Below are 13,627 nucleotides of genomic sequence, written 5' to 3' on the forward strand. Positions count from 1 at the left end.
CAGGAACTGGTATTTCCACTTTTGCTCCTGGTTACATGCTGGGGAAGTAATGTGATGTGTTTGAAACACAGATGTTAACACCTGACTGTATAAATACAGTTGTCCAAGCTTGCCTGCATCCAGAATTATTGTACTGTGGCTATCCTAAGTACCTGAAAAAGAAACAGATACATATAGTGAGTGAAATGGATTCCTTACAACTTACAGTGACAGTTAGAGGCAAATTGTCAGTTAGCTCTGTCGTGCTAGATAAAAAGGAAGCACTAAATTATGAGTATTTTATTTTCTAAACTGTATTATTTCAAATAATAAAGGATTACAATTTTTTTCTTTACAGTCAAATACGCTTCAGTTTTTTAAGAGAGAGAAAAACGGCCAAACATTGTATTGAAATAAAGTATAATTCTGCGAAGGAGATAAACCTAAGCTCTCAGTCTAGGAAACCAGCTGTTCCAGTGGGATTGTGTGTGAGCACATTTGTGGATGGAGAGCAGGAAGCCAGCCTGGATAGCGCAGGGTTTCTATCACACAAAAATGACAGCGGTAAGTGAGAGAACAAGGGCGCCTATATAAAGATCCTGCAGTAACTGCATAAAGCACATCCTGGCACTATTAATGAATACAGAATGGAGATGGGTCAAGAGCCTCTTTGCCAAAATAAATGTGGTAGTCTGCTGTTGGAGAGCAAGGGAAGAGCTCCAGGATCTCAAGAACATTTTATTAATAATTTTTTAGTCCAATAATTTGCTTCATCCCAGACGAGGCATCTGTTTCTCCCCTCTCATATATGGAAAGAGAAACAGATGAGCCAAAATGCAAGTGCTTTTTTTCACCAGCTTTTTCTTCCAGTTATTTCAAATCCACAGTCAAGAGGAGCTGTGGAGGCTGCCTCCCTGTCATTCAGACATACAGACACCTGTTTTGCATGAAGCTGTGCTGGCAGTTTTTGCAAGTATGTGAGCAGGGTCATGAAACAGTCCAGCAATCCAGAAATCTGAATGCTACAGTAGCAGAAAAAAATTGCAAAGAGTAGAAACAAAGTTTCTTCAACCCTTATGTATAAAATATACATGCAAGCTGCTTTGAAAATTTACAAATTGCTATAGCAATCATCAAAGACATTTTTAAAAATTGCTGAAATGCTGTGAAAATTCAGGGCTATAAACACCTAAGATGCCTGAAGTCCTACTTAGAATACTCAGTACACATTTCTCATTGAGCTAGAAATGTTACTTCTTCTCACTGCTCTTCAAAATTCAAGTTTTCAAGCACAACAGAAGTTTTGGAGCCTGGAGTAAGGGCCAAGGCAGAAGCAGAGACACAGGATTACCAGAAAGATGGAAAAGACAATATAGAGGATGAATCATTAAGTAAAAATGCCCTTCTCTGTTGCTGGAGATAAATATGAAGGAATATTAGCCAGTAAAATGAAAACAGTAATCAGTCAAGAGCATATGGTGAGCTTATGGAGGAGAAAATGCTCAGCTGCTTTAATTTCCAGCTGTGACACCACTGCTGAATAACAGCCTCCTAACCCAGAACACCTGCATAGTCCTTGCTTTTTCCATTTCCCTAGACAAAAACCTAAAGCCCATTTCTTTGTCAAACACTTGCTAATGTATTATCTTGTAGCAGAAATGAGAAGCTGTAGAGAGAAAGTATTTTTCACAATGCACGCATAACATTTCATTTGAAGGAATTTACCTTATTCAGCTTACTAAAGACAGATTATCTTTTCCATGCTTATAATAGATACCTGTTTAAATCACTAAGCCTAAATATGAAGAAATAAAAGCAAGCTGAAGTTGTGCATGTCATTTTACAACGGAGCTGACAAATTGTATGCTTGTGTGATTTGTTTGAGCTGTGTCTTGTGAACCATGATGCTAATTTCCCATCTCAGTTATTGCAAAAATGCTAAATAAAGGGGATTTTAAAGATAACATTTTATCCTTAAAAACATTCATTTATACATATGGTAAAAATAATAAATCTTACCAGCTAAAAACAGTAGTGGTTCCAAGTGAGCATCACCCACACAACTTCCATTTAAATCTTAATTAGCTTAGGAAGTCCTTCAAGCAGAGATCTTAATTGAAGCATTTTCTACCATTCATGATCAGCCTCATCCTGCAGTCGATTTAGTTTTGCCAAGTAACACAGGATTTGGCTTCAATTTTTTAAATAATAGGAAACAAAAAGAATACATACTAAAAATACACCTAAAATGAAGCATTTTCCCATCATTTGTATATTTTAGATAGTTCGTTCTAGTCAGCTGTGCTATATTCTCCTCTAGGAATTTTATCTCAAGAAAATATAGCAGCAGAACTCACTAAGAGGCTAGTAAATAGGCTAAGAACCCTTTTGAAAAAGACGCATATAATGCAGTTATCATACCCGTGAACATTTATTACGGCATGTTTCTGTAAGTACCTTGTTCATCTTATGCAAATACATTTGTCAGTACGTACGCCTGCTGAAATATGAAATATTACACAATCCTAACAGCATCCTAATTCTGATTCCTTGTGACTGTTTGAGTGTAAAGAAGAACCTAGAAGTGGTCTTAATGTTTGAAGCTCAGTCTGAAAAGCTGAGGGATAAGCAATAGTGCGTGGAAGATGTTCTGGCCTCCGTGTGACCAGCGCCTGTGATACCATGCTTGGGGTTCAGGTTGTAGCTGATGAAGAAGACATCACAAAACTATTAATATTATATATACTCCAAATAAATACCTGGCAAAATGATACTACACCTGTTTTTATGAAACTCCTGAATGCAAATCAATCATTAAAGCCAACTGGAAAAAAAGAAAAGTTAAACAGAATTCATGAGATTTTAAGTCAACAAAAACCTGAAGAGAGATACAGATAAAACATATTTCTGAAGTAAAACCTATGAGGTTCTTTAGTTCATTTCCCTGTCATTTCAATATTGCACTTCTTTATTACAACTAAATAATACGGAAAATACCTGGCAAGTAACCCCCTCTTAAAGTGTGGTGTCTGGAGGAGCTGCAAGTGTCTTGTTATCGCATGGCAATACATTCCTGCAATTATTCTGTGTACTGATACACGCACACAAACATCGAAAATGCACAAACAGGACAGAGTTCAGGAAAGGTTTCCAAACACCTCACTTGCAAAATATGTGGTTTTCAGTAGCAGTGACAGAAAACCTTGACCTTTTTCTTAATGCTAGGGCAAGATTGCCCATCCTCAGCAAAAAGGCAACATGCAACTCCATTGAGATGAGCATCTCAAATAAGGATATGAAAAAGTAAAAAGCCCCATCAACAACTGTGATCTATTAGACTATCACACAATTAAGCTACATTTAATTTTTTTAAAACTCAGTTACTTGCATTACTGCCCCGGCGCAAATCCATCACACAAACCACAACTGCTGCTGAGGTTCCTTTGGCTATTTATTTTTCTTCAGTAGTGCCAGACCATAAATGATTTCAACCGAGTCTTAGTTTAGGTAGGAAGCAGCAGCATTTAGACATGTTATTTAGGTCCTACTTTTAAAATGGAACGGGAAAAAAGCCCAGCAAAACAAAAAACAGATTTATAACAAAATTTAAAGGCTTTTCAGAATAAAATACAGACCCTCAGCCTTCACAAAATGTAGGTGCATCAAAATTCTTAAAATCGTAAGTTCTAAAACAGGGATAGAAGTACCAGTAAAGAACTTCACTGCAAATTCTTCTGTTTCCAGTAGCAGCGGGTTTCTGTGAGGCATCGGTTACCTTCCGATGGGTTGTACGGCTGCCAGGAAGCATCTAGTGATAAATGGATACTTACCCATCAAAAAATCATGGATCAAGATGTACATCCTGAAACTACAGCCATTCAGAAATAGGTCATAGTTGACTACTCTCGCAAAATCATTCAAGAATCTCCTAAAATTCATGGAAAAAACAAGCAAACACAGGATTTAGTTTGAATTGAGCTAAGCATTAGTTTTAGCAGGCTTTACAGACACACTGTAACCCCCTGGGAATGCAGAAAATGCACAAAACCAATGCAACTGTGTACGCCACAGGTTATTATCTAAAATAATGGCAGGAGCGTAACATCAAATATCGTGAAGGCCCATGTGACAAATGTGCCTGTGTAGCGATCCTTCTGTGGCATAAATTAAGATGCACAACAAACCAATAGAGGTACAATGGCCAATCCTTGTGCAGTGGTGTCACTTACTGCGGTGTCGGTGGTTCCGCAGCACAGCGGCTCCTCTCCACGCTCCATCCAACGCCAACGAGCCATCCTGCGGCACCGACACAGCCCGAGGATGAACGGCAGCAGTTGAATGTGCCCGACAGTTCATGTTTAAGAAGATTCAAAATCTAGTTACTGTTGTTTTTTGTTTTTCAATATTAGAACGTTCTGACAAACAGTACACCAAAAAGCCTCTTCAGTGTTACCTCTCATTGTTCTCAGATCTAGGTTTTTTATTTATTGCTCTTTATCGTACCACCAGTCAAAACCCACTGAGAAGAGATCCCAGCCTCCACAGCACCGACCACCATTACCACCAACTTATCTTTAATTTAAGACGAAGACTGAACTCTTGGCCCCTTTGGAGCAGCAGAAATCCCATTGCCTGAGCAGGGCCAGGATACCATTGGAAGGAATTTCTTCCATGTCTGAAGAGTTGAAGTTCTTGGATTACAGAAAATGAGAAACAAAGAGTTTTAAACTATTTATTTGATTTCTCCACATGATCACAGTTATAGTTTTACATCAATAGGGTCTGTTACTACTTACAAACAGAATGCATATTAAAATGAAAGCACTCCTTTCTTCCCCATAGTTACAAAAGGGGTCTCAAGCCTCCCCAGAACAGAAGCTTCTTGTAAGCATAATGTTTTTTGAAGTCTTTAAGAGTCTGCATTCAAGACCTAATTCTAACAGTTTAATACAACTCAAAGCTGATTTAAGTTCCTAGCAGGAGATAGGCAACCTCAAAGTGACTGCAGACTTATAGTAATACTAATTTACACACTATGTACAATTTAGAGAATGATCTATTCCCCCTACTGGTCCCATTTTCACCACCCCCTTTTCTCTTTTCCAAATTTAATCTTGTTATTGGTTCCACTTTTCTTTTAAATATATACACAAGAATCCATTTTGCAGGCAAGAAGTGCGATGGTATTTTACAACGGAACAGCAAAATGCATGCTTAACTGCAGAAAACACACAGCTTCATATGGAACAGTAAGTCAACACCTAGAGATTGTTTAAATATCTGCTGACTGTCTTTCAGCTCATTTTAGCAAGAAACAAGAGGCTTCTGCTGCATGCAGTACATGATGGGAAAATCATTCTACACTGTATGTTAGACTTGGGTTTTTTTTCTTTAGCAATACAAGACGCACATTATATTAGGATGAACTGTGTTTTTTTTTTGTTTTTACATTGTTTTACATTTCATTCTTAACTTAAAAAAATAAAAATCCCAAATATATATAACTGATTGTTGTCCCAGAAAAGATTTTTGTTGCCACACCTTCATTCTTTACATTTGCCTTTCATTTTTTTCCAATCAGCATTACTACTTTGCCACATCATTTATGGGAAAAGAGAAACATGGTCACTCTATGCAGTTCTGTACCAGTTTTTAATTGGTAAATGCATTTGAGAAAAAAACTCTCTTCATTTTACTCCTGCACCCACAGTGTTAAAGTACTATCAATTTCCTACTCTAGGCATGACCCACACTGCTCAAAGCAATTGTTAGTCAAGGACGGAGTCAGAGAGGTTACACTACAACCCAAAACAAGCAGCCAAGTTTTAAAGAGTTATGCTGACACGAAGACACATTTGTTTGTTTAAAGTACATACAAACACAGAGTCTAAAAAAAATAGAAAAAAATCGAGTCCACTGTTTCTCCTCATTGACTGAAACTAATACGAGTTTACAAATACTGTGCTCTTATTTGACCAGTTTTGTTGTTTAAAGTAGCCTCAAAATGACCTGTGATTTTACACATGTGACTAAACGCGCCTGGTGGGTAGGCACAAACGCTCTCCTCGTGTGCACACATCATGTGTACATGGTTTTTTTGCATGCACATTTGTGACGTCTCCTGAATATGTAACTGATTGCACATGGAAAATCAGTGGTCAAGCATTAAAATGTGGCTTACTGCGTAAGTTTAGAATAGTTACATGTAACCCTAATTTAAATGAATGAAAGGGGTTTTTAAACATAAAACAAATGCAGATCTGGGAGATTTAACATCTTCGTTGGTAATTAACACAGCCAGAGTCAGATTTTCCCCTCCACTGCTACCGCATATTCTGTATTCCGTACACAAGCAATGTTACTTACACTATAACTCTGCATCTGAAACAAGTACAGGCTCCGTCACTCAGGGCAGAGCAGCATTCTTACCTCCATTTTAATTAAAAGATGCGGTTTCTGAAAGATGTTTATACCTGAATGGTTCTTTATCTTTTCTGGAACAACCTATAAATTACAGTTAGACTCTACTATTGGTACAGATGTATGAAGAAAAGCCTACATATTGAAATATGTTATCACTTTACTTCAACTAATATCAACAGTAACACTGATATATTTTGCAAATATACAATATGTAGAGTGTAGCCTCACACTAATAACATTAGATGACATGCAGACAGTTCTACTTTCCGTTATAAGAACAGTATATATTTTTTTAAACTGCAAGGAACAGAGCCTCAGGGGACCCCTAGGAGCCCTCTAAAGGTAAGCCGCAGAATTTAGAATAGTATGAGTGATACTTAAAAAAGAATAACGTCATTACTAATTTTATTTTCTTCTCATGAGGATAATTTAGAGGAGAAGGAGCAGAAGGGGAAAACATATTGCACATGTGTGAAACAAACGTGGACAGCTCTAAACAAAAGGCTAAACTCTAGATTGCTGTATTTGCTCTCTGTGGAGGTTAACAAAGTGCTCAGTTCGCAGTTTTGCTGGTATTGTGATATCAATGGTATGAAAGGGAAAAAAAGACTCAACCTCTTCCCCGTCCCCCCCAATATTAGAGATGCCATGAGCAAGCCAATACCAAAAGTCACCCTCTTGTTCTCAGGTCATTATTCCTGACAATGGTATTACTGCTAAATAGAAAATCGACTGGTTGTTATAATTTATTACTTTTACCCATCTCACATGGAACTTTTTGCTCATCCTCTTCAAGGTTTGCTTTTAGGCTGGTACAGTTTTGCAGTTGTGATTCCTTTGTCTCTACTGTTTAGGTGTAAAGTCCTTGCAGTGCCTCAAAGTGCTGAAACTACAAAGTAGGCGCCATGTATAACTTTGTACAGGATTTGGGGATAAAAATCGTATATAAATTTGCAAATGGTTTGATTACAACACATAAGCAACAACAGCACAGCCTGTTTTTATGTGATGTCTTGCAACTAACTGGACTATGAAAGTGAGGGTTTGAGCATCAACTCAGCCTGCTGAGTGCTGGGTACTTTCCAACTAACAAATGTGATGAGTAAAAATGGTGAAGCCACTTTGTTGCTAGCACATGGCTACATGGAATTACATTTTTTAAAATAGATATTTATATAAAAACCCTATACTAAATTCTAAAACAAACCTTCAAGTTTAAAGAGCACTTCCACCTGGAAACACTCTGACTAGAATTCAGCTTCATCGGGGGTAAAAATGAGAAATTATGGTGAACAGGAAACAAAGTAGCTGAGAAAGATGGAAGTTTGCCATTTTCATGTTTGAGATGAATGTTTTTGCAGTGTGTACATGCACCTGTTGGAACTCTTCATGTGTGTTCGTTAAATCATATGCATACGAAAGAAATGTGGATCATGTAAGTTCACAGTTATCACAGCCTTTAAAGTGTCTAAGAATTTGTGTGACCAACTGCTGGTAAATGGCCATCCTACATTGCTACGGTATAATTACTGCATCTTAACAAGTTTGCTTACCTGAAATAGCAGAGCAGTTATAATACTGATTACGTATGATACTATCATGTTAATAAAATAAGGATTTATACAAAGCAGTATTTGACTACAACATTTAAATGCTATGTTACTTGGCACATGTAGTAATGATTGCTTAGAAATCTTTAGCAAGTCCAGAGGACTTTCAATGAAAATACTGAAATGTCTGAAATTTGTTTCTAACCTTTAATATTTTTGGTCTACTCTTTCATATACTATTCATCTATTATACTGTCCTATCAAGTAAGTGGAATTCCTTGTAAGGTCTATATTGCTAGTTTTGTGGACTGAAAAAATTTCTTTCCAAGCACAAATGTTAACTATACAGTATATATATATATTTATATGTATATATTTATATTATATAAAGTTTACTTATGTACTTTCATCAACCATATCAGGTCTACTTTTTTTTTTTTGCCCATTGACAATAAAAGAGCAAGAATGCAACACTTGGTTCTGTATCACTTTTTTCTTTTTCTCATAGACTAAGTTTTTATGATGCAGGTAAAACTGTGGAGGGATTTGGTGTAAAAGGTAGCTTTACTCATATTCAGCAAGCAGCACATTTACAAGGCAGTTTGGAAATAAGAACTAACCAGATGGTGTCTGTCGAGTGGGTAAGTAAAACCAGTATTGAGTGTGCTAACTTGAATTATTTTATTTGGTGACAGCAAGCCTGTAAGCTCACGCAACTCCATTAAATTGTCTGTCTAGGTAAAAACTGACGCTATGATTTGTTGCTTCCTGTAAGTGCCTTTGTAACTTGGTTGAAAACTACAGCTCTGAGGAGGGCTGGGCCGCTCTAGACTATTGTGCTGATGCCGCTGTGTTTGGGCTTAGTGCTGGCGGAGGTGGCGGGGGGCGGCGGGGGCCCGTGGTGGTGCTGGGCGTGCGGGGCGTGAGCCGCGTGGGCCGGGGGCGCGTGGGGAGCGTGGCCGTGCTGCGCGTGGCCGTGCGGCACGTACGGCGCGTGCTGGGCGTGGGGCACGTGCTGGTGGTACTGGTGCGGGTGCTGGAGGTGCTGGGGCGGGTGGTAGTGGTGGTGGTGGTGGTAGGGCGGCGGGTTCTGCAGGTGGCAGTACTGCGCGTGGTGGGCATGCGGCGCCTGCCCCTCGGCCGGCCCTGCGTGGTGCATGGCGGGGGGGTGCTGGGGGTGCTGCTGGTGGGGGATTGCTGGGGGGTGTGGAGCCTGCTGGGATGAGCCGGATGGTGGATGGCCTTGGGAAGGTGGCTTTCCCCTTTTACTACCAAATAAGGAACCTAGGAGTGAGGAGGAGTTAGGCATAGTCTGGTGAGGGCGAGATGGACACTCTCGGGTTGATGTAGCTCTTCGGCGCATGTGAGGACTGCTAATGATGGACCCCTAAAAAGAAATTAATAGAAATAAAAATTAAAAAAATCTTAAAATGTTTAAGAGGAAAAGTTCACCCTGACCCACAACTCCTCCTTCAGTGTTCACATGGGTGGACTACGTTAAGAGTTCTAGGAAAAAATGTATTTCCACCTTCTCTAAGTTGCCAGTGAGGCATTCATGCCCTTCCTGGGATATTTTAAGCATTAGGTGTTTTTTCTCTCAGTACTTTACTATCAGATGCTATGACTTTAATTAAGAGTAACGTAAGACTTCGGAGTGTGTTTTTAAAGGAAAAATACATTTTAAAGTACTGTAAAAAATACCATACTAGACTTTTTACAACAAAAAATCAAACTACATTAAATTCAACCTAAACAGCTAAATACACAGCAGCAAATATTACAGTTACAATTCAGATTTCAAAACAGTATTTTGAACTTTTTTTGAATAGTAGTTTTTCCACTACTATATGCCACAGTGCTGCTTCTCAAACCTACCTCTGAATTATGTGTTAAATGGAACCACACCATTTTTGCCACTAAGATTTCTATGTGATTGTGTTCTTCTGACCTGCGGTCCAACCTTATTTGGCCTGGAATGGTGTATTTAATTTCTGGAAGTTTGGGGTTTGTATGTTTTAAAAAGACTTATGGGACACAACAGTACTTAGGCAAAGTGTGCTAGATTTAAACTGCAATCTACCTAAAGCAAACACAAAGGAAAAAAAAAAAAAGGAGGAAAAAAAAAAAGAGAAAAAAATCTGCAAGCTGAATTCAGAGACATGAACAATATATATATAAATGGTTTGAAGATGAATGAAATCTCATGAAATCCACATTGAATTCACCTATCTTAAGAATTTTTTCCTCCCATGCCCCATCTGTGCAATTCCATGGTGTCATGACTGCATACATTTAGCAATTTAACTTGAAAATAAGCAATGGGAATGGTTGAGCATGAAAGTCAATAGTTGTAGCTAAATACCAAACAGCAAGAACAGTGTACTTGGTAACAAAGAGCAAGTGGGCTTGTAAGCTGGGACCAGACTGAAATGGTGGCAAAAGGACACATCATATTCATTGAACCATGCTTGCAGGAACAAAGGGAACAAGGTTAGCTCAAACCAAAAATGGCATTGGTCTAGAACAAGCTGTCAGTGCTTTTTAAGCTGGAAGAATACGGAGTGAGTAGCCTAGGCATGCATTTTATTCGAGGCAGGCAGGTTATATGTTAGAAGAAAAAAGAGCAAAAAAATATGTATATAAAAGAAAGGTTTGAAATGCACATCATCACATCCAGCTAGACATCAGGAACTTCCTACTTACTTCCATATTGCTGTCTAGCGATCCTGCACTGCTGCGTCGCCCACGCTTGCCTGCCCAGGACATGCAACACCAGAGATTAGAGACTGAGACAAGACCCGGGTGAAAAACAGCTGCTGGCCCTGCGTCGCTAGCGGGGGCTCTACACACAACTAGAGGGGCTGCGGGGGACATGGCACCGCACCGGGACAGCAGCTACGACGGCAGAAACTGCGACTTCTAAGGCCATTCATTAATATAGATAAAGTTGCTGTACCTGACTAATGTTTAAGAGGTATTGTTGTTGTGAATCCAACTAGCATTAGCTGGGTGTGATTTTTTTAATTTGCACAACTCTTAAAGTACGTGACTTGTAGTATCTCCATTTAGTTGTGTAGTCATGGTGTTGACCAGCAACAATTTTAAATTGTCCAATTTCCTGGAATCTAGTTGTCTATGAAGTTTCTTTCTTTAAAGACTGGTAACATATATATTTGTGGGGTGGCATTGATTTAAATACAAAATATTGGCGTATTCTGAACTTCAGTGTGGGAGATTGGTGAGGGGCATCAGTTTCACCATTTCATTTTCAGTTTTGAACCTCAGTGGATTTCATATTATCTTCTTTCATGAGGTTTTAAAAAACTAAACTTAATTTTTTATCAGTAAATCTGGAATCTGTCTTGACATTATGGCTAGGTTTTGTTTGTTTGGCTGTGCAGTGCTTTATCTTTAAGTATGATGGATTTGTTCTCCAGTATTCTCAAATTGCCAGACATTTGCCTAGAACTACACACGAAACACTCGACGGTTCGCCTGAAGAGCTGGAATATGTCAGCAGCTATATATAGGACACGGGATCCCAGATTTTCTCTCTCATTTCACAGAAAGGAAAATAGCATATGGCTGCAGTGGAAATAGATTTTTCTGCAAGGATAGCTTCTTGAAAATTGCTGTGCAATGTTTCCAAACAATTTGTATAAACAAAGCTAACCTTTGAAGAACAGTCAGGTTCTCAAAGCTTCTCTAAAATCTGCATGTTTTCAGAACCCTAAATTTTCTCCATGCTTCCTCCCAGGCCAAATATCAAAGCCGATCTCCACCCTGCACTGGTACATCACTGCCTTCAGAATCCAACACTATCATGGGTGAACTGCAGAGGAATGTGAAGGTTTCAGCATTGCTGAACCTTCAGAAGCCCAAAAGGCAACTGGTATCAGAGCTAAAGAGAAGCACTTTGGGACCGGTTGGTAAGTGGGACACAACAGTGATTGCTGGGAGCTTCACCCTTACTTCTTGACATATCCTCTCATACACCAATTTAGACTATCTCTAAATCTTATGAGATCAGTGTCATCTAAAAATACCACCTATGGGATCCATAAGCAGAACTGTGAGCTGGATGGCCATGGGATGCTGCCCTGCAACCCAAGTTTCTCTTAAGAGCTACAGTTCTGGTTAGATTACTGGAATGTTTCATGCTCTGTCTTTATCACCAAGAGTTACTGTCCAGCACAAACCCCTCTATGTTGACATCAAACTGAGGGGAAGGCGTTTGTGCTCAAGGTGTTTTGTTCAGCTTGTTAAATTTGTTGCAATTTTGAACAATTCCCCTAGAGAAGCTCTTTATCAAAAGTTTGGTGGTTCATCTCTTGCTGCAGTTTTGGCCTCATCAAAACCATGACTGTACTATCTTCCAAAACCCCCAAGAAAAACTGGTTTTGATAATCTCTTATTTTTACTGCTGGTCAGGCAGTATATTTCTGCTTTGCTAACAGGATTAGTACTGATTAACACACAACTCTTGCTTGCCAATACAAGAACACAAAGGAAGATGGCCATCTCTTAATATCACAAATAAGGCTGACACTTGCCACAAGTCATTACATGTGGCCAAAAATGAGGGAAAACAGGAAAATCTAATGCCTTTTGCATACAGCAAAGTCTCTCATAAAGTAACTATGAACACGGTACATACACAGAATTTATGGACAGAGACAGATTTTTGCTTAGAATAACTTCAGGGCAAAGTAGTACTAGCAAAGCCAAGACCAAACAGAAAGTCCTACTTAAAATGCCTTTAATTTCCCTGAGACAGGCACTATCACAATAAAGAGCGCTTAGTTTAGTTTCTTAAAAACAAATGGAACCCAATTCTATATTGGCCTACAGCGCGACATGAAAGCTGTTAAGGAAACCTGCCGAGGTGTGTTTATGCGACACTGTTCTCTGCTCTCCCCTCTCAGAAATGTTTCCCTAGAGCATCCAAATGCATTTCAGGAAAATGGCGACTCTCAGCCAGAACTGTATGTAAACACAGCTCAGTACTCACATAATAATTAACAGCTGTGATATAAAGCACAGAGGTATTTATCAAATCTGAAGACCAGTTCTGCTCAATCTACTCTGATCTACTTGGAATTTTTAAGGATGTAAGAGTGGTTTTTAATTTATTTTTAATTTATTTTCGGTTATCTTTTTCTGATTCTTTCCAACAATTCATTGATGTTAGATAGGAATATTCCTTGTCAGAAATTATCTTGTACTTACATAACTATAATATGTCCCATAGATGTACATACAGGACTAAGAATATTCCAGTTTTATAGCAGAAATAGTAAATGGCCAAAATATTTTTTACAAACTTAAATATTTCAAAAGAAATTCTAGAGTTTCATTCATAAAAATCCATTCTACCTTGTAGAAACTGATCTCACAGCTGTGCAGACCATTACATTAAGTGTGAATACTTCCCACTGCTACCCTCTATTTCTTGAAATCCTGTTCTATGCCAGTGAGTTACTTTGATATCTAAACACTGGATTACAAGCTGGCTTTGTATGTCTGGGGAAAAAGTTTGGAAATAGTACTAAATAAAGGTTTCAGTAAAGCAAACTAATGTAGCAGCTCTTTATATTTGCCTCCAAAGGCTACAAAACTGGTACTCCCAGCAGCAGCAGAATCTGTAACCATCTGGTTACTGAGCTTACAGCTCT

At 38.7% G+C, this 13,627-nt stretch overlaps 1 protein-coding gene and 1 long non-coding RNA gene across 12 annotated transcripts in view; one reads left to right on the forward strand and one right to left on the reverse strand.

The window, feature by feature from the left end:
- Nucleotides 1-2,581, forward strand: part of LOC139828761 (uncharacterized) — a 6,286-nt gene extending 3,705 nt beyond the window's left edge. Inside the window, exon 3 of the long non-coding RNA XR_011740687.1 lies at nt 338-2,581. This is a non-coding gene — a long non-coding RNA (uncharacterized lncRNA). The remainder of the gene's footprint in view (nt 1-337) is intronic.
- Nucleotides 2,582-4,697: 2,116 nt separating this feature from the next.
- The window catches only part of IQSEC1 (IQ motif and Sec7 domain ArfGEF 1), a 318,301-nt gene continuing 309,371 nt past the window's right edge, over nt 4,698-13,627 (reverse strand). For 10 of the 11 annotated variants that reach the window (XM_071812987.1, XM_071812986.1, XM_071812988.1 and 7 more), the window contains 2 exons: nt 10,656-10,705; nt 4,698-9,339 (listed from right to left, as the gene is read on the reverse strand). In XM_071812987.1, the coding sequence (XP_071669088.1) occupies nt 8,779-9,339; nt 10,656-10,705 (611 nt within the window). In that variant the 3' untranslated portion in view covers nt 4,698-8,778. The remainder of the gene's footprint in view (nt 9,340-10,655; nt 10,706-13,627) is intronic. The other variant, XM_065845362.2, reaches the window with a different exon arrangement.

The sequence above is a fragment of the Patagioenas fasciata genome, chromosome 10 (assembly GCF_037038585.1).
Source record: "Patagioenas fasciata isolate bPatFas1 chromosome 10, bPatFas1.hap1, whole genome shotgun sequence".
Taxonomy (NCBI): domain Eukaryota; kingdom Metazoa; phylum Chordata; class Aves; order Columbiformes; family Columbidae; genus Patagioenas; species Patagioenas fasciata.